Source organism: Gracilinanus agilis, chromosome 1 (assembly GCF_016433145.1).
Source record: "Gracilinanus agilis isolate LMUSP501 chromosome 1, AgileGrace, whole genome shotgun sequence".
NCBI classification, from domain to species: domain Eukaryota; kingdom Metazoa; phylum Chordata; class Mammalia; order Didelphimorphia; family Didelphidae; genus Gracilinanus; species Gracilinanus agilis.
The window spans coordinates 287,186,145-287,208,968 of NC_058130.1; the positions used below are offsets into that span (position 1 = coordinate 287,186,145).

At 32.4% G+C, this 22,824-nt stretch overlaps 1 protein-coding gene across 1 annotated transcript in view; it reads right to left on the minus strand.

The window, feature by feature from the left end:
• YTHDC2 (YTH domain containing 2) overlaps nt 1-22,824 on the minus strand; it is a 92,678-nt gene that overhangs the window by 65,307 nt on the left and 4,547 nt on the right. Inside the window, exons 3-10 of the mRNA XM_044662327.1 lie at nt 18,147-18,343; nt 14,954-15,153; nt 11,236-11,402; nt 10,278-10,380; nt 9,635-9,791; nt 5,765-5,872; nt 2,607-2,755; nt 1,125-1,260 (exon numbers count right to left, since the gene is read on the minus strand). Of these exons, the coding sequence (XP_044518262.1) occupies nt 1,125-1,260; nt 2,607-2,755; nt 5,765-5,872; nt 9,635-9,791; nt 10,278-10,380; nt 11,236-11,402; nt 14,954-15,153; nt 18,147-18,343 (1,217 nt within the window). The remainder of the gene's footprint in view (nt 1-1,124; nt 1,261-2,606; nt 2,756-5,764; nt 5,873-9,634; nt 9,792-10,277; nt 10,381-11,235; nt 11,403-14,953; nt 15,154-18,146; nt 18,344-22,824) is intronic.

The following is a 22,824-nucleotide window of genomic DNA, read 5'->3' on the forward strand; positions in this document are numbered from 1 at the left end:
GCCCTGTCCTGAATGGAAGGACCAAAGACCCAAGAAAGGCAAGGGGCAGTGTGGTATAGCAGACTAGATTCGTTGACCTGAAGTGATAAAACTTGAATTTAAATTCCAACATTACCACCTATCTAAGCTACATATAGGTAAACCCCTGATTCTCAAATCACTGATCTGGTAAAATAAGTATTAATATTTTTGCTTTCTACCTCAAATAGGGGCTGAGAGGATCAAATGATATAATATATGAAAAGCATTTAAGAACTTTAAGATTAAACCATAGGTTATTTTATTTAAGTTGCATCACAAAGACTTCACAAACCCTCTACCTCAAAATTTTCCATATAATCAACTAAAGATTCATCTGGTTTTATAAACTACTTTTGAAAAAGAATAAATATATTCAAAGAAGATGATGCTTGTTAGTTCTCACAATGCCTAAAGCCTTGCTGAAATATTCGGGAATGAGAATTTTCCTTATACATACATTTTTTTGCCTGCCTTTCATTATATGTATACAAGGAAGCAACTTTTGACAACTGGGCACACTTTATAAGACAAGACTAGGCTTGTATTTGGGGCCTGGAACAACAAGACAACAAACAGCATAAGGGCAATTAGGTGCTTCATAAGGAATGGAAGAAAGGAATCAAGAAGTGGAAGAGAACAAAGATAAACAAGATTTTTACAAATTTTGACTAGGGACCAGTACACTCCTGAAAATCCATTCTGATATGTTATTATCAGTTGCTATTGCTTATCATCTTCTACAAACATGTTGTAAGTATACTTAGTGAATTGAAATATTAGTAACACTATGTATACACAGTATGTCTCAGTGTCTTATTACATAATACTTTTATTTAATTAATAATTTACTGCATAAATGTTTTCTAATATATCAGAAAAAAGAACTGGTTTTCAAGATATGAAATAAAGGAAGGCAGAGACCATACCTATTTGTATTTCTATCCTCCACAGTGCCTTACACAAAGTAGGCATCCATATTTCTGGAATTAACAACTTTTTGAATATAAATTAAAAACTTAGGGAATACATTTCTATATATACTAAATTTCCTCTACAAAAAAACTACAAGTATTGAATAATTTATTAAAAGAAACATAACCTACCGCTAACATTTTCAGTTAAAATAAGATGAAACACCTGAGCAAAAGCATCAACATCTTTATGCAGCCATATGTCAGAAAGACAAGCATCCATTTCTTTTATTAGCCACGGTTCAAGGCAATTCACATCTTTTTCGGTCTAAAAATACAGAAATGTTCAAATTAATTTAATGTCTGAAGAATTACTTGTTAAAATGTGAAAAATCTAGAAAACTATTATTGAAAAAAATCTTTAGATGAGTAGACAACTAGGAAGCACTGATTAAAATTATGCCTCAAACACTAACTGTGTGGCCCTTGGCAAGTAATTCTTTCAATTTCATCTATAAAGTGAGAGTAAATATAGATTCTACCTCAGAAGGTTACTAAGAAGATCACATGAGATTGTGTAATATATATATAAAATCATATATATATCATCATATATACAAGTGATGGGCAAACTACGGCCTGCAGGACAGATGCGGACCCCTGAAATGTTCTATCCAGCCTCAGGACATAATTCCTAATCTGATTAATACAATGAATAGGTTACAATACAATGAAACTTTGAAAGAGTTGCCTTAAAAACAGACTGACAGATGAGCATTTCCTTTCCTTTGGCCCCTCTTTAAAAAGTTTGCCCATCACTGATATATATGATTTTATATATATATATATACATATATACACAAATGTATGTGTGTATACATATATATCCTCACAATTCATTTTATCATTACAAGCATATTATACAAACATATATGCAAGTATATATTATAAAATGTAAATATAAATATGATGATGATAATGACATGCATAAACTTAACAACAGGCATTCACAAACTTATCTCCAGACATACAAAAAAGATTTAATTCCAGCAAATCACTGATAAGTTTACAATGATGTGATCAAAAAATACTTTGAAATACTTTGCTATTTCAAATGATCTGAAATTTCATTGGTATTTGTATTTCCTCCAACCACAAAGATCACAACTCTACCATGTTCTAGGAAACAGTTTAATATATGCTCTGACCATAAAAAGTCATCAGTTCACCGCCAACCAGATGATAACTATGAATTATTAATGAATTTAGCTTGGCTGGTCTTTAGACAATAGTAAGCAAAATATAAGTGTCTTGCCAGGTTTGTATCTTCAGGCACACAGTCTTTATGAATTCAAAGTCACTTCTAGACCACAGTGAGGCATCAAAATATAACAAAATATCATGGTTTTGGATGTGCTTAAATAATAAACTTAATAACTCATAGAAATTAATATATTAATAAAATAGTAATTGCCAAAAAATGTAAATTTTAAATATTTTCCTTTTTCTAAGAGTTGGTTTAGTCACTTTTTTAAAAAAGTAAAAATTCTAGCACTATTTAATAAAAAAATTAATCTTCTAAGTTCATAATGAGCAATAATTAGAATACAACTTAATATTTAGAAAAAATAGAATATAAATCCTTAAAGTTCCAGTTCAAAGCAAAAACCTTACCAATTGACTGAACACAGCATCACCACCATCATCCAATAAATCATATTCTTCAGTAACATTTGGAACCGTTCTTTGCCTCTGAGATTCAGGTTTGATGCTATTCTCTTGAGCTGAGTACCATTCGGTAAGGGTGGTTTGCTGTTTCTCTTCTAAATAATTTATTAGAGAAAGATTATTTATCAGTATATTCTTTCATGTGCTTTTCAAAAAAAATTTCTAATTCTAATGAATATAATGGAATATTATTGGAATATATTAATGGAATATAATGGAATATATTAATGGAATATAATGGAATATTATTGTGCTATAAGAAATAACAAAAGACAAACTGATAGAGTGAAATAAACATAACCAGGAAAATAACTACGCTAACCCACTAATACAGAATGAACAATAAAAAGAAGTTTGACAGCAAATAAAGACTGAAAAATTTTCTTCCTAGATTCCATTACAGATATGAAGGATAAAATACTATTGCACATAGTGTTAGTCAAAGTCAATGTCTTACTTGGTTTGTTGATCTATTTGTTTTCCTTTTTCTTTTTAAAAATCTTTGTCAAAAAGGAAGAATTAATGGATAGGAGGTATATTTGGAAATGACTATGATATAAAAAACAAGATCAATTTAAATTTTTTTAATTTATTCATTTATGAAATGAAATAATATAAATGCAGTGGCATTAAAAACTATTCTCCAAGATTTTAATACTTCCTTTACAGTTCTTATCTTTAACAGGATTTAAAATGTTAAATGTACTCATAAAAAGAAAATGGCAAATGCGAGAGGGGGTATGGAAAAATTGGGACACTAATGCACTGTTAGTGGAGTTGTGAACTGATCCAACCATTTTGTAGAACAATTTGGAACTATTCCTAAAGAGTTATAAAACTCTGCATATCCTTTGACCCAACATCACTGCTATGTTTATATCCCAAAAAAAATTGAAGAAAAAGGAAAAGAATCTATCTGTCTAAAAATCTTTATAGCATCTCTTTTTGTGGTGGTAAAGAATTGGAAACTGAGAGGATACCCATCAACTGGGGAATGGTTAAACAAATTAAGAGTATACGACTGTAATAGAATATTGCCGTGCTATAAAAAATTATTAGAAGTATGGTTTCAGAAAAACCTGGGAAGACTTATATGAACTAATGCAAAGTGAAATTAAAACCAGAAGAACACTGTACACAGCAACAGCAAGATTACAAGGATGATCAACTGTGAAAGACTTTATTCTGATCAAGACAATGATCCAAGACAATTCCAAAAGAACCATGGTGAAAAATATTATTGATCACCAGAGATGAAACTGAAGTCTGAATGCAGATTCTTGGGTTTTTTGTATGGTTCCTTTTGCACCATAACTAATATGGAAATGTTTGCATGACTCCACATATAAAATTAATAATATATTGCCTGCCTTCCCAAAGGGTATGGGAGGAGAAGAAGGTAGGGAAAGAATCTGGAAATTTAAAAAAAATTAATGAATTTAAAAAATTACATGTAATTGGGAAATATTTAAAGAAATAAAATATATTTTAGATATATTCATTAATTGAAACATTTTCCTATGAATGATGTTCTGAGATCTGAAACTATTTGCTAATCCAATCTCTTAAGCCACCAAAAATCCCCAAAAGGAATTTTTAAAAGCACTATAAAACTCACTTTTCAATGGGTAAGTGATGAAAAGATATGAAAAAGTACTGCTTGAAACACGAATCAGAAAAAAAATTTACCAGATTAAAACTAATAAACGGAAAACTGCATAGTTAAAAATCTTGAATTATTAGATAGATTCATTAAATTTACAAAGATGAGTGCTTAAAATAAATAAAACTGAAAATTGAAATGGCTGTTATGAAATAAGTAAACTATACATTGTTAGTAGTTATAAAATAGTATCTTTTTTGAAAGCATTATAATATACAGAGCCACAAAATTTCATACCCTTTAATCCAGTGTTCTGTTATTAGTACTATATTCTGAGGATTGCCAGAAAGTTTTTATTAAGCATTTGCTAAGTGCTGGCCACTCTGCTAGATACTGGAAATACAAATACAAAATAAAGATAGTCTCTGGCTTTCTTAGAGCTTATATCCAACTAGAAGGATACAACCTGTTTTGACAAATAAATACAGAATGTATACCAAATAAGCACACAGAAATTGGGAAGTAGAGAGTACATTAGAAAGAATGACTATGTAGTGGAATTTAATTGAACCATAAAAAAATTACAAATAAGAACTATACAAAAAACTATGGGAGACCTCATAAAATGTGATGTAGACTAAAACACACACATACACAATCACGGCATACATACTGATTGCAAATTAGGTACAAAAAAACTTGTACTGAGAGGAACCATAGAGCAGAAGAGAAGAACCAAACACAATGTTTGTTATCATTTTGTTAAAGTGCAAATTTTACAAATATAAGAGTCTTACATATGAAGGAGGTTAATTTTTTAAATGAAATTGTAAATAATGTATATATGACTATGTATACACAATTTATCACTTTATTTCACTTATTTGTACTGAATGTTTGTTTTTCTTTGGTGGGTATTAAATTTAGAATTTTAAATTAAAAAATTTAAGACATTCCAAAAGAATTCCTATGAACATTAACAATGAAGCTAAACAAGAGAAAAGCCAATTTCTAAAAACTGAAGATAAGGTAAAATTTTAAACCTTATTACAACTATATCAAAATTGAAGACAAAATGTTCATAAGATCGTAGGATTTATAAATTAAGGAGACTTTGGAAGTAACTGAATCCAATCAATTCATTTTACCATAACTAGAATCATAAATATAGCATAACCATTTCTAGGACAGTCTCCACAGCAAAGATAGCATCTGGAAAAAATGTCTCTGTCCCATTTCTCCTAACTTATTCCCAGCAAGTTCAGCTTCAAGCCACAATAATTAGTTCCTCACCTCATATTTCTTTTCCTTCTAAGAATAAGCCAATCTTCCCCAATCCTCAAGTCACCCAGAAAGTCAGCACACATACAAACATTGGCATTTATGTAACAAAAACAAAAGAAAAGCATTCCAACTTTACTTCTCTCTGTTATGTGTGGTTAAAAAAACCTACCGATTTACTTTATATTACATTTATATTCTTTGTGAGAGAAACACTCACCTCGCTGCTTTTCCTTTTTGTATTTTAACATTTCCTTGTTTGTGTATCCTGTACTTCTTAAAATGTCTTCCAGAAACATCTCTTTTACTTCAAATGGTCTTCCCTGTACTAAATAATAAAAATATTTCTCCATAAGCAAATTTGAAATATTTTACTTTTTCCAGATGAGAACATTAACTTTTTTAAAAAGGAAAATCAATAGTTCAAAATTATCTTTATTCTTTCACAATTCCTTCATTTTTTTAATCAAATACTCTTTAGTTCAACTCCTCAACATGGCATAGAATTAATCCTGAGTTGTTGAAGGTTATGTTAGCAGAACACAAGTTCTATAAAGTATCTATGGTCCTAGCAACTATCTTCTTTCTGAGGACCAGCCAAAATAGCACCATTATGAGTATACTGGTCACTAAGCAATGAGTTCCTTGGCCATAGTAACTTTCTGAAACAAAGAAATATGTAAAATATCCTTTAGTCGTATAAGTCTACCTTCTATTCTCTGTGGTAATGGAGGCAAAGTAGTTGAAAAGGGGGCAAAGAGTGCTAAGCAATCATACAATTATGAATCTCTAAATATGAGACTTTTGCTCACTGGTGAACATGGGAAAATATTTGTGTAGAAACTATCAAAAACTTTATTAAAAATACTTCAAGTCCCTAATAAGAGATATAAATGATAATGACTCTCAGGCTCCATAACAAAAAAGGGAATATTACAACTGTTGGAGTGGTTGTTGAAGGTCAGGCATTCATATGCATTATTTATGGAGCTGTGCATTGGTCTACCAATTATGGAAAACAATTTGGGAAATGGCTATTTTTATTTCATGTCTCCAAAGCATATGACATGTATGAATGATTGTAACATTTTAACAACAAAGTAAACTAGAAGCAATATAAAACAGTGGTGTCAAACCCAAACAGAGGCCACTACATTGTACATCAAAATCTTTGCAGACTGCATATCAACATCATCTACATTCTATTGTATTTTTATTTTATCAAACTACCCAATTACATCTTAATCTGGTTCAGGTTGCACTTGTTAATGTTAAAAGCTGTGATAATCTAATATAAAAGAAGCCAAAAAATTATGTGACTAAAAAGTAAGTGGGAAGATCATGTAGAGAGAACAAGGAACAGACAGGCAGCATATAGGTTCTAATGTATCCACATAATGTCCATAAATCTAGAGCAACACACTAGGTGACCCTCTTCTGGCTGGTTTAAGCACAAACACGGACAAGAGTTGTACATTTTTTTATGCCTACACATCTTAGGGACATGGAGGAAGTACATATATCAATGAAATAACAGAGTCTGAAAACTATCATATTTTCATATATTATACTTGATAGATAATTCTGGATTATTATTGTTAAGTCAACTACAAACAGGACTGTTTAATATTTTTATGAAATTATCTGAAAAAGGCATATTACAAAACTGAGAGAAAATGGCTAAAAATCTAGAAAACTGAAACCAACCAAGATATAAAATAAAGTAAAAAGGAGTTCAAAAATAATTTTTAAATTCTTTAAAATAACCATATCAACTAAAATGCCCAAAGTGATGAAAATGGAAAAAGAAACTGCAAAATTTTCTGAGATTCCCTCAGGAACAAACATTCAAAGAAACTAAATCAAAATAATCAAAACTAAAAAAAACAGGATTAAACAAGAGACTTTAAAGAAAGCAAAAATGTCATACCTTAAGTATTTTTTTAAAAGGCAAATTAATGAAAGAAATTACTAGTCAGTAGTTAATAAACACTTATTAAGCACCTACTATGTGCCAGGTACTATAAGAAGCCCTGGCAATAGGAAAGCAGGTAAATGAAAGTACCTTTTCTCAAGCAGTTTCACCGTATAATAGTAGAGACAACATGAAAACGGTGTACAAAACAAGATATAAATAAAGTAAGTTGGAAATAAATTAGAGGCTTGATAGGAAAAAACATTTCCTAACAATCAGAACTCTTCAAAATTGGACTTTTCTAATTTTTAAAAATCTTATTTATCTATTGATTCATTCATTTATTTAATTGTGTTATGTTATTTATTTAATTGCAAACACTATTTCACACAAGAGATTAAACTGATCAAATTCTCATACAATTTGAAATCACTTCTTAAAGGCTGGTTACATTTTAAAAATATTACTAATGATGACTTTAAACAAGGCTGGTGAAAATTCTGATGTGGCAAAATTATTAGTAACTCATCAACTAACCTGAAGTAGCAAGGAAGCCTGATGTCCCAGGCAAATCAAACTACCACAACCATTACCACCACTTAGGTCGGTCACCACTTACCTTCAGATTTCAACAAAAACAACCCAGCACCCAAAACAAACTTCAAAAAAAAAAAAATTCAGGAAAATGCAGTGCCCCGAAACAATGCTCTTTAAAAGAGTTATTTATTACCCTTGCTATTACCAACACGAACTGCTAACAAAATGTTATGAGTAAGCAAGTTAAAGCCAAAAGCTCCAGGAATAGAAGTGCCCCCTCTGTCACCAGCCCTACTTTCAGCACTCCAAAATCACTGGCCATCGTCCATGAAACCAATCTTTGAAGTTATGACCTAGCCACTGCTTCTGAAGTTTGGGCAGCTCCTGTCTTCTCAGCAGGCAATTATAGAAGACCTAAGAAAGTTCTCACTAGCAAACTCTGACTTTTTAAAAGTTTTTTTTTTAAATCAATGGAGATAACATTAAAGAAGATGAATTAACATCTGTTTTTCTATTACATCCTTAGGGCCAGTGGGTCTTTCCATATGACTTGCAGCTGAAACTACCTATATGTATTGCTGCTCCCTTTTAGAACATGAGATTCTTGGGAGCAGGAACTGTCTTACCTTTCTGTCTGTATCCTCTGAACTTAACAGAGTTCTATGCACAGATTAAGTACTCAATAAATTTTTCATTTCCTGCTTAACTCTGGCCTTAATTATATCTTATTCAATCCTGAATCATTCAAATAGAATTTGTGTTCTTTGTTTTTCCCTACTCCATATTGAACACTATAGAAAAATTAATCTTAAGCAAAGATCTATTCACATTATTTCCACAACTTGAAAGCCTTAAGCCTTTCTACTAGAAGTTCGAACTTTCTGACATTCAAAGTCTTCCACAATCTCACCTCAACCCATATTCCCATCTAATTACTTCTCTTCACACACTATTCCCCAGAAAAACTAGACTACTGTTTTTTAAACCTGTCCTATGCCTTTACAGTTTATATTAAGCTACTCTTTACTCCTAAAAAGCTTTTATTATCCCTGCCCCTTCTGGATTCATCCTTCAAGACTCAACTCAAATGTTACCTCCTACATGGACTTTTCCCCAATCTGATTCTACCTCTTTCCACCTCAGATGTAATCAGTTCCAGCTATTAACTTCCACAACACTTCTTATGACACATAATTTTGTTCCTTCTAATAGTTCTTATTTGTCTTTGTATTCTCAACATTGCTTTCTACATGGTATAAATTTAATAGATGTTTGCTGAATTAATGAATTAAAGCGAAAAAAGGAGTTTTCTAATGTGAACTTCAGGTAAAGGACTTAAGAAAAGAAATGGGCAAGATCTGAGTATAGTTCCAAAATCACTCGCCTAGAACTTAGAACATACTAATACAATTCCTCTATACAATTCTTTCTTTGCCACTGCATTGGAATACCAAGTTCACTACAACAGTAATTTTACTCAATTCTGTATATGACATAGAGCTAAATTGATTTGATTTTTCCATAAAATTAACATATTTTACTTCCAAAATGTTACTAAAGAATATCTAATAACAATATCCATAATACTTTTTTTAATGTTTTATTTAAATGTTTGACCACATTTTTACATTTACTTACTGTATATCACTGGACAACTTCCAAAATATCTTATGAAGAGATTCACATCTAATGCAGCACTAGAAAGAATCAGTTTCAAAGTTGGATGTTTCTGTAACAAATCTCTTAACTTTGTCAGTAAAAAATCACTAAATCGATCCCTTTCATGTACTTCATCCTGAATCAAGAAAAAAAGAAAAGCATGACTATTAAGATGTTCTAAACCTAAATCAACTATCTGAAAACAGTTTAAGTGAATTATCTACAGGTACTAAACTAAATTAACTAGCATATTATATAAAATCTTTTTTCCTAGAGACAGCAAAAAAACATAAACTTCAGTGAACCCATAATCAAATAAAAAATCTGAATTTAATGGAATTAAAATTAAATAAGTTTTTATATTATACCCCATTCCATTACTTAAAAAATTACCACTGAGTTAACATCACTCATTTAACTCAGATGTACTTTAAATCTGAACTCCAGATAAAGGAATATGGAAGAGGACATTCAGTATATGGAAAATTCACAGGCTCTTAAGTCAAAGGACATCTATTCACTATGCTATGCTGCCTCTCTTCTCTGCTCTAAACTGGCAAATAGAAATCACTATTACAATTACTGAATTTCAGTTATATATAGGAAAGAGCAAAATTCTTACCACAATAACATGTGTCACAGTGGATAGTGTGCTATCTCCTGCCATCAATGTGCGAAGTAACACTCCATTAGTGCAAAATGTCAGAAGAGTCTTTGGAGAAACTCTATAAAAGTAAAGTGTCTTGCAAAGTTACAAATCTATTATAATTAATTATATGTTCCCTTATATTAATAAAATTGCTATCAGCTTAATTATTAGCATGCACAGTTACCAAAGTCTTGTGGAAAATGTCTCAGATTTTATCTGTCAACCTCATAAACATATTATCATCAAGTGTCCTTTTGCTAATAGAGTGTTACTTCTCTTTTAAGGAATCAAGCAACCTCCAAAAGTTTTTATTTTGGGAAAATGTCATCTTCAGTAAAGCTGGTTTTTTTGGAGCTACCACGAATGCCTCTCCTACAAAGTATATGGAATAGCTGAAAAGTCAGCTATTCAAATTAAGATAAATGAGTTAATGGAAAAGTAAAGAATCAGGGCAGCTGGGTACCTCAGTAGATTGAGAGTCAGGCCTAGAGACGGGAGGTCCTAGGTTCAAATCTGATCTCAGACACTTCCCAGCTGTGTGACCCTGGGCAAGTCACTTGGCCCCAATTGCCCACCCTTACCACTATTCCACCAAGGAGCCAATACACAGGAGTTAAGGGTTAAAAAAAAAAAAGAAAAGTAAAGAATCTCATATTTGAAATTCAAATCCTACGAGACATTTCCTCCCAAATGGCACTGCTAATTTGGAAACAGAAGGGAAAATATATTCTAGTTCCTATTCTCTAACTCTTTCATTGCCAAATCTTCAAAGGCAATTATTATTTAAAATACTCAAATGGGTACTACGTTTGAATACAAATTTACTCAAATTAGTGGTATGAAGTATCCAACTCATTTTGATTAAACCTGGAAAATAAAATTTTGCCAAACAACATGCTAAGAAAATGTATTTTAGGAAAATTTACATCACCTGCTTTCTAATCTTATCTGATAGCCAATTGTCTGGCCAATCTTTTCTCTTCTTTCTGCTGCAACTCTTTCAGCCACAGCAATAGCTGCTAAACGTCTTGGTTGAGTACAAAATATGCGGCAAGGTATTCCATTTTTAAAGCAGTCATCTAAAAGGAACTGAGGGATCTGAAAGAAAGGTTTCAATTGACTTTGTCATTCCTCAAACTCAAACACCAAAACATAGTTGGCTATTCATGTTATCACTCATTCTCAAAATCCCCTGTAATTGTTTAAATTCCAAGGCACAATTCCTTATAATTTTACAAAAAGACCCAATCACTTACAATAATGTATTTTATTTGCTTTCTTCCCCATCTTCCAGGTTTTCATCATTTCTTATATCAACAAAATAAATTTGGAATTCCTAATTAAAATCTTAATTATCTTAGCATATTAACATAGAATTAACATGAAAAAAGTATAAAAGCTTAAAATGCAAGATTATAAAAGGGGAATTCTCATGTCATCTCATGATGTCTGAAATCTATACATTATTTTCCACTAACAATGAATATAATTACAAGAACAACAAAAAAGATATCAAATCGATTACCTATTACAAATAATATTTGATACTGAAACAAAATATTCTAGCACAACAACTGAAAAAACAAGAACAATTCCTTGGATTTTTCTATTAGGATAATTCTATTAGGACCTGACCTTTATATTCTATGACCTATATATTTCTATTAGGATAATTCTATTAGGACCTGACCTTTATATTCCACTAACAATGAATATAATTACCATAGAAACAAAAAAAAAGATTTCAAATAGATTACCTATTTCAAACAAAATTTGCTATATTGAAACAAATTTTTTAAAAACCAAGGCAATTCCATGGAGTCAGTTCTAACAGGATTTGGCCTTTATTACTAATTACAAAATAGCTTTTCATAAGAGGAAATTTAAATTGTACAGTCTGGTTCTCTTCATGGAAAGGGGAGGAAGAATGAAAATGAATGGTATGGACCTATCATAAGAATGTTTCCATTGATTTATTTTCATTGTCTAAAAAAATGAATAATGATGAGGCTATGTGTTATTCTATCAGTTGAGTAAACATAAAAAGGTATATCCACAGGAAAATTCAGGAAATTAAGGAAATGCAAAATGTATTTGTCCACAACAGGGAAGAGGAAAAAGGTAGTTTCACCCCCTTGGAATATTTAGGAAAGTACAGAAACTTTTTTAAAACATAAGTGCAACATAAAACTAACACAGGAACAGTAAGGATTATAAAACACATTGAGGTTCTACTACAATGACACTATACTTCCTCAGAGATGAAACTGTCTTAAAGAGGTGCTTTTGATACTTCAGTAACTAAACTTCCTGAAACAAGTTCTATTTGCTTCATACTAAATTTCATACTACATTGTTTCTTTCTATATCGCTTTACCAAATCCCAATCCTGGATTACTCCTTACTCCGATTTATGTGCTGCTAAATGAGCTGGAAGATAAAACCATTGAGTCACTACAAATTATTTAACCCTAACTGGGCCCACACCATAGCAAGTCAATCGTTTTACTTCTCCCTAACTGGTTTTCTAACCCACTCCTCACAGAGGTTCTTCATATTCTCAAATTTCATATACTTCTCCCTCCTTTCTACCCTCTTAGCTGACAACCTAACACTCAACTAAGAAAAAAGGGTATTCATCACTAACTCTATCTTCTTCTCTTATCAGAAGCTATTGGCATCATCCTCTACTCTTTTTCTTCACTCTATTCTCTGATGAGATAACCTCCCTCTCCACCAGTCAATGTATACCCTTTCTTATCCCTACCTGCCATATAGATTCTTTTGGTATTAAGAGCAGATTATCCTCTTTATCAATCTCGCTTTCTCTTCATTGTCTTATCTACAGGTTCTTTCCTAGTTGTGAATAAATATAAGGTATCCTTTAGAAATAATTTGCCCTTCTAGGGTTCTAACCCTAAACCTCCTTTTCAGCCTATAAAAAATGTGTTCACTGCCTACACTTTCTCTCTTCTCAGTCCTCATTCCTTTGGAATCTCGCTTTTCACCTCATTACTCAAGTGAAACCACTCTGTCCAAAATTATCAGTGACCTGTTACCAAATCTGATGGTCTTTTCTCAGACTGAAGTCTGACTTTTCTGAAGCATTTGATCACTGTCCTTCTGGAAACTTTTCTCTAGATTTTTGACATTATCCTATCCTGGTTCTCCTACCTGTCTGACCACTGCTCAATTTCTTTTGCTGCCTCTTTATCCATATCCCACTCTCTAACTGTAGGTATATGTACCCCAAGGTTTTGTCCTGAGTTCTCTTCCATCTTTACATTCTTTTAAAAATCTCATTGGTCCCCATGGCATTAAATATCATCTCTGTAGATTATTTCTATATCTATACTTCAAACAGGACATTCCAGAAATAATCACAAATTTAACAAAATAATTATCTCTAAACATTATCTCATTTTTTCCCACAAGCCCATCCCTTTATGAAACTTCTATTCCTGTCCAAAGCAATACCATCCTTCCAATCTCCCAAGTTCACAACTTTGAAATACTCAATTCCTTATTCTTCCTCATCCTACATATTGAACCAGTTGCCAATTCTTGCTATTTCTAGCTCTACGTCTCTCTCATACATCCTTTTCATCCTACTCACAAAGGCATCAGCTTAAACTAGCCCTCTATCATTGCTCATCTGGCTAATTATGGTTTCCAAGTCTCTCCCTGTCCCAAATGCATCTTCCACAGTTAACAAATTGATTTTCTTTAAGCATTTATCTAAATTTGCCATTCCCCTACTCCATAAACTCCAGTAACTACCTACTGTTTCCTAGATCAAACACAAAATCCTCTGTTTGGCTTTTAAAGCCCTTCATAAGCTAGCCCTTATTTACCTTTCAAACATCATTTATACACTATCCCCCTTACCACACACTGTTCTAGCCAAACCAGCCTCCTTCCTATTCTTCATGTGACATTTCATCTCTCACCTGTCTTTACACCTCATATCTGAATCATCTCTCTCCTCATCTTCACCTTACACTTCAAGACTCAGTTCAAGCATTATTTTCTACATAAAAGCTTTCCTGACCTCCTCAGCGCTTATACCCTCCCCCCTTGTTTCCAGAACTATCCTATATTTATTTTGCATACAGACTTGTGTCTCCTATTGAATTTAAAATCCTTGAGGATAGGAAGTTTTTCATTTGTGTTTTTCTTATCCCTAGCACCTGGCACATAGGAAGCACTTAATGAATGCTTGTTAAGTGATATAATAGTTGTGAAAGTCTAGTATACTTAACTACAGTTTCATTTCTTGATCACTTCTGCCTTGCTCTTCCCTATACCAATATTCATTTACCTTTTTTTTCCTAATCTCTCCTCTTAACTATTTACCCAGGATGTGATATTTTCCCAGCAAAATGTAAATTCCTTGAGGAGATGTTTGCTCCTCTAATTATATTTCTAAAAACAAGCACACTGTCTTGCATATAGTAAGCACTTAATATTTAAATTTAATTTTCTTTGACAACTAAATTTTTCCTATATATTCATAAAAAGTAGAATCTAATAGTTGGATATTAATTTTGTCTAAATCATATTTAGATCCTTTTTATGGATAAGATTAGGCTTAAAACTACAAAATACAATCAAATATTTTTCTTCAACTGAATTAAAGATAAACAAACCTGTGTGGTCTTTCCTGACCCAGTTTCTCCAACAATCAAAACAACCTTATTATCTTTTATTATTTTAACAATTTCTTCTTGTTTCTCAAACACTGGTAAAGACTGTCTAAAAGAATCAAATTCTGATTCTCCCCTTTTCACTGGAATTTGAGGTATACCATTGTTCAGCCGTCCACTTGTCTTGCTCATTTCTCGGTTTTCTTTAAAAAATGGACAACACAATAAGAAATTAACAATTAATAGTAAGTAAGGAAATATTTTAATATATTTATATAAATGTTATTTTCTCTTCCATTGATAAAAATAGCTCATTAGGTAGCTAGCCGAAGCATAAGAAAAGAAAAAAGCATCAAACAAGATGAAACAAACAACACAAAAATAGGGAATGAAAATGTGTCTATAAATTTTTGTTACTCACCATTTGTAACCCCTAATCTTATTATATAACCTTAATGAGTTTAAAACAACAATACATCTATTATCTTTGCTTTCAGGAATCTTTAATTTATATTTTAAGAGCTAAGATTTAGTCTTTTATTATTACACATCATAACAGTAAAAATTTTCATATGGAGGAAAAAAACTTACAATTTTCCTACTTCAGCATGAATGTGGAAATAACCTTACAAAGTAGAAATAACAACAACAAAAAAGACCTCCAAGAAAGAAGAATCGGACTACATATATGACTACAGAAGTGTAAAAAAAAAGCATTAAAAAAAAATTCTGATCAAAGATAAAGGTCAACATTATTAACTGATTGGAGATATCAAGCACAAATAGTTCCTGTGAACAATTAAGTTATAAAAGTCAACATAACCATTGTTATTTCATGTCAAAAGTAGCACACAAATGAAACCAAATGGGCACTTTAACTGTTTTCTGAAGGCTAGACTTTGTAAGTATTAGAAAATCTACTATGACAAACCAGATTATATGAAGAAAAAAATGTTTAAGAACATCATAAAGCTAATGGAGTTATAAAAGTACTCACCATCAACTGTCAAATAGGTTCAACTTCAGAAACCAATAAGGTTTTTTTTAATCAATGGAAATGATACTACTTCTATGTGTACTATATCCCTCAATTAGAAAATGGGCTGCTAGAGAGCATGAACTATCTTATTTTTTTATCTGTATCCAGTGTTTTGCACATAAAATGAACTTAACAAATGCTATTTATGTATTATCAAATTTTCATTTCCATACCAAGATGGGGTTTATATCCATCAGTGAAAAACAATTTGACTGGTATGAATCCAGAGACTAAACATTAACCTACTTCAGACTCTTGTTAGAATGTTATCATTAAGGTTAATTTCCTATATCACTGCCCCTCATTCATCACTCCTTATTACATGATTTAGAAATAAGTCTCAAATAACAGGGAAATCCCACATTATAGTTATGTTCATTGTTTGTCTAAAACCATATACCAGTGATGGCAAACTTTTCAGAGACCACATGCCATTTCCCCCCCCCATCGAATGCCAGGTGCATCCTGCCCCCCCCTTTACATAAGGGAGGGAGGAAGCACTCCCATTGGGCTGCTGGGTAGAGGGGCCTTGAAATGAGGAATGTCTTCACCAAGTATAGAGTGCTCCACTCCTCTCTAGCTCTGCCACCTGTGAGCTGCCCACCTTACCAACTGTGTGTACTCCCAATGGGCTGCTGGGCAGAGTGGGGGATGTGAAAAAATGCTGTCAGGCACATGGAGAGAGGAAGGGGAGCAGTTCTGCTGGAGAGTGCCTTCATAATAATGAACTCTTGGGATGGGGGGGACGGGAGGAGTGCCATGCATGCCCACAGAGAGCGCTCTGTGGGCCTGTCATCTTTGGTATACGTGCCATAGGTTCACCATCACTGTCATATACATTTGAGCCTGAAGAGGCATTGGGCTTTTCAACTGGAATGCAAAAATCATTACACATTTTCACATCCAATAATTTTTCTTCTTTGTGCTGCTCCTTATACTGAAGGCCAGAGGTGATAAGATTGTTCCTTTTTTGACATCTGTTCTTTTATAAGAAGTAGTAATAAAATTTTGTAAACTGCACCCCCTATGTGGTTTTGTTACTCTTTATCCCAACTCTTTTACCACATTTTAACTCAAACATTTAAAATTACAGATGTTCCAAAATCTGGAAAATGGTACTACTAATAAGAAGTAGAACAGAAAACTTACTTTAACGTATTTACTCCAATATGCAAGGACTTGTGATTTTCACAAATATGGGTACTAATATTGATCATAGCCTTACTATAAGAGTTGGTCTTTGATAACTATTATGGCTGAAAAATTCATCACCCTGTTGCAACCCTGGAGATGTGTCATCTCCCAATCTCTGTAAGGATCTGCCAAAGTTTGTGATCTACTGGCAGAACTTTCAAGACCCCAGGTATATCTCTGTACCATGATGAGACACTAAAATGGGATTTAAGTGAAATTACTTATATAAAATATAAATTTCAGTGTCAGAACCTAAATTAGGGAGAGAAAATAAATGCTTGTTAATTGAAAAATTAATTTAAAAGAAAAAAGATCAATACTCCAAAAAGTTAACAAATTTACCAAAACATCTCTTAATTGGATACTCTAAAAGAGAGGTTGTCAAATTTGTAGCTCACAGGTCTAAATCAATATATCCCATACATAATTTCAGGTGCAAATATTTTCTTAAATAGTTTTAAAATTCTTGAGTCTTAGAATCTCATGCTGTCTACTTCATCACACATAAAATCCAATAGTATGATATATTTCTGTTACCAGAAAAAAGATAAAAGATAATGATGTACAGAGGGTACTAATTATTCCTGTTTTCCTTTCTGAAACAGAAACTTTTAATTTGATTTTTTTTACTCTCTGGAACATAGAAAAAAAAATCATGTAAGTCAATGAACACATCATCTATCTCTGCTAGTTAGCTCATAAGAGTTTTCAATTCAAAACTAAAACAATCAGTTAACTTTCTATCACTCCACTAAAAGAATAACAGTCAAACCCTGTACTATATATTAATACATACATGTTTAAACAATGTCATGATTTAAATACATGTACTGCACAACTCTTTAACTAGTCAAACCTGGAAAACGTATTTCATTCTAGTTTTGATTGCATTAGTTCATAGGTGAAAAAAAAATCATCATCACATAGTAAAATATACCAGGAAATGTATCAGAAGATACATACCAGCTTCAACTGCAAACACATTTCCCCGTTCTGTTTTAGGCAGAAGTTCTGTCCGTTCTTTATTGGTGACTGGAAATCTTTGAATTAGACTCCTAACAGCATGTTTTGTATTGTGAGTCAAACTACAGGTCATCATTGCATGTGCTGTTTCTGATCCATCCTTCTTCTTCACAGTTAGGTATCTATTTGCTCCCTTTCTGAAAAATAATAATAAAAAAACTATAGTCAATTAAACACATCAAATTTATTTGTATTCAGAAAACTTAATTCTAATGGTTTTGGGGTTTTTGTTGTTGTTTTTTTTAATGGACCTGTTAGTTCTAGGTGCTCCCAACAAGGAACTTCATAAGTCAATATGGACAACTTTTCTGTAATTTCTAATCTTAAAAATGCTGTCTGCTGCAATAAGAGGTTATATGAGTTGCCCAAGATCACAAAGCCAGTTATGTGGCAAAGGTATTAATCCACTAAATGCCTTCCAAACAGTAAGCAAAAAAGAGTCATGTCCAAATTTATCACAAAAATGTTAAACAAAAAAAGATTTGAAAACCAATTTACAGTCACTGAAAAATGCTTACTTACCTATATGAAAAGATTGCCTTTAGCAAAGTTTATGGTTGATAAAACAGCACCAGTTAATAAATGCTGAATGGCATCCAAAGGGGAGGGGTGGGGGAAGGGGGGTGGAAACAATCTGAACAGGATCTAGAAATAATAATAGAAAAGTTTTAGGTCCCCGTCCAGACTGTGTTCCCTCTGAATGTCACCACAGAACATACTATGGTACTAATGTCATTCTCATGGAACCCTTTTAACAGAATCTAATTTAACTAATCACAAAAACTCTCAACTGTTAGAGCTGTAATTATAATGACCAATCTTATCCCTAATAAATGCATCTTCCTCCAATCTTTGGAAAGGGAGACTATGGGTAAAAAATTTGCTCATGTAAACATGTGTGAAGAATGGTTTTGCTTTAAAAATGACTTGACAAAAACAGTCTTCAAAAAAATTCTACTGTAATGATTAAAAATATATAAATCCCAGGAGGCAGCTGGGTAGCTCAGTGGATTGAGAGCCAAGCCTAGAGACGGGAGGTCCTAGGTTCAAATCCGGCCTCAGCCACTTCCCAGCTGTGTGACCCTGGGCAAGTCACTTGACCTCCATTGCCTACCCTTACCACTCTTCCACCTATAAGTCAATACACAGAAGTTAAGGGTTTAAAATAAAAAAAAAAAAAAAAAAATATATATATATATATATATATATATATATATATAAATCCCGGTGTTAGTCCTATTATCATCACAAACCTTTCTTTGGTTTAATAAAAGATTAAACAGTTACCTTAAGGTCTATTTCTTCCATTTCTAAGGAGGAGATATGGTTTTAAAGATTTTTTATGTATGATTTGTCTTGAATAGAATTCATAAGGTGAGGGACCACATTTTCTATAATCCTAAAGAAAACTGTCACTTAAAAGTTATTTTCCAAAGTTTTATCATAGCACAAAAATGATATAGGTTCCTCTAGAAGACTATCTCAGTAAAGCATAAGATGAGACAAGTCCAACTTTATGATAGTAGATATAGGAACTAAACTCATTCATTCATTATTTTAAATACATTTTAAAGATATCTTTCTTTATTTGCATCACCTAAATTTCCTCTTCTGTTCTCTCTGTCACTGTTAATATGCTAGGAATAATAGTTCACAAGAGTGAACACAATAACTGCAATAATAGATCAGAGAATACTTTCACCCAGTTTACAAGAGAAAACAATAGACTACTAACCTCTATCTGTAATTTCATTTATATTTAATCCATTATATTTCTATTGTCTTTTGGCTATGACACACCTGTGCCATTACTTAATAGGTATCTAGTCAGGGGGCAGTCACAAGCTTCTGAATCAATTTTTACATCTACAAAATGCAAAGCATATAAACATTTACAGATTCACAAATTGCTAGTACTAGAAGGAATCTTAAAAATAATTCATTTCCTCATTTTATAAATTAAGAAACTAAGGCCTTGACCTTACAGTTATTGTGAGGAAATCACTATGCTAATAAAATTGCAAATTTTTCTGTTTATTTACACATTTATTGTATTTTTATTTATTCTTATTTTGATTACTTATTATAATACTTCTTATTGATTACTCTTCAAGTAGAATCTAGGTATTTACACTAATTTTTTTATGTTTTAGTAACTTTTATTAGGTATAGCCATAATATATCTACTTTTTTTAAAAAACTAGGTCTCTCCTAATTTTACCCATGCTACACCAGCCATTTACAGGTCCAATCCCACTGCTGATATACACAGAAGGTTTGGCCGGCTTTGTTGTTTCCAAGCTGGACCAGTTTACTTCTCCTTAGGCAGCCTGATTACATGAGGGCCCTTTGCCTCTCCCCAACTTCTTCAACCTCCCAGGGCTCATCATAATCATATAGATGCCAAACTTAGTGAGAACTGATTAGCATTAGCCCTATTTCAACTCAGAGCTTCCAAATTCAAATAAACCATCAGCTTCAGCCTCCCTAGTTACAGGGATTCCAGGTGTTTACGAAAATGAAATATCAAATGTCTTATACTTTACTATAAAAATTTATTTTATGTGTACAAATACAAGTCATTTTGTCTCTAATCATACTTTTCATTTCCACAAAGTGAGAAGTTTCTATCTCCCCAGATATTAATTTAAAATATCTCATTGGTGCTCTAAGATAAATGCATGCCAAAAATCAATGCCAGGTACTAAGGAGGTGAGCCAGAATGGCTATAATGGGCAAAGTCACAAGGGCTATTTCAAATAATAAATGAGTGAATTCATGAATCATTCAAAAATTATACAAGACTACCCCAATGAAGTTAGGGGGCTAAAAGGCATGAACAAGTAAACTCTAGAAATTAAAGCAAACGAGAGAATACTCGTTGAAATGACTCAAATATATCCAAAAGAAGAAACTACCTAAAGAATCAGTAAGACACTTACTCATGATGCAAAAGCTGACCTTAGGTATGAAAAAAGATTGTACCAGGTGGGTAGCAAAAAGGGTAGCTTGATCAGGCTGCAACATCAGAAAAGGAAAATGAGTAGAGCATTAAGAAATTATATTTCCCCTCAGACTGTACTAAATGTCACTTTGTCCTTTTCCTGGCTCTAAATACTCCTTGTGTAATTAGAATCTACTCCCCAGGACTCTAAATCCCAGCATCCCATTTTCATTCTCACATTACCCCCTTACGTTTTGGAGATAAAGTTTGTGTGTGACCCCACCTATTTCTATTTCCCTGCAAACGCGACTGGAAAAATTTTTCTTTACTCAGTCCTTTTATTTCTTCTACTTCAAGTGATTATTAATAAATCTTATCTTACTTGGAGTTATTGGATGTTAATTTAAATTTTACATCTTCTATCCAGTTCCTATCAAATGCCATTGCAACCTAAGGACCATGGAAAAAGGGATCACTAACTTTTCTACTTGTATCCCAACCTGGTATACTCTTTTGCATAAAATGCTTAACAAATATGTTTTAATTCATTCAAAGATTCACTCATTTATTTATTCATTACCAGAAGTAAAAATTTGTATTTTTATCTCTGGCCTCTGCTTATAATCCTTCTACCCTGTCCTGATCTTTCATTTCCAAAGAGATACCTCTTTTTTAACTGATAGTTATCAGTTAACGTTATCAACAGTTCATATTCCAAAGATATTTTAGTTGATTATTTGGAAACAAACATTTTTCTTACATAAATATAATATAGCTAAAATACTGTAAAATTTAAAATAAAAAAACAGTAGCAGAAAACAAAACTATTGTAAATAGTTCTCTTTTGTGGGCTGACCAAGGAACTATCCATTTATCAGTAACTACTTCTATGAGAAAATATGTTCCAAATTGCAAATACAAGTTTTGAGACCTAAGAAGCACATTTTCCCTTATTGAAACATCAGCAGCAAGAAAGGATTCTAAACCAACTCCCAGGCAAGTGGCAATTAAAAGCAACAGCAGCTACTGCAGTGAAGATGAGAAGGGTGTTCCCTACACTCAATGGCAATATGAATATTTAAAGGTATTTGTAGATGAAGTGTGAAGGATTGTCTTTATAGGGTTTTTTGGTTGTTGTTCATGGTATTTTTTTTCTTGGGGGGGAGGGGAGCATTTTATTTTTCTTCTTAACTTGGGAGTTCTTGTGAAGGTTTTTTTTTTGGTTGTTTTTTTTTTTTTATATTTTGATAAATCTTTCAAAATAGTCTCCTCCTTTGTAATGTTATATATTTTGTTTTATGCATTTAAAAGCATTATTCTGAGGAATCCATGGGGTTCACCAGATTGCCAAAGTGTTCCATGATGCAAAAAAAGTTAAAAACTCCTAATTTAAAAGATAAGTAGGGGGCAGCTGGGTAGCTCAGTGGATTGAGAGCCAGGCCTAGAGACAGGAGGTCCTAGGTTCAAATCCGGCCTCAGACACTTCCCAGCTGTGTGACCCTGGGCAAGTCACTTGACCCCCATTGTCTACCCTTACCACTCTTCCACCTATAAGTCAATACACAGAAGTTAAGAGTTTAAAAAATTTAAAAAAAAAAATTAAAAAAAAAAGATAAGTAAACTAATAAGATTAACTTGTCTCTCCCCCCCAAAAAAAGAAAATGTGCTCAAAAC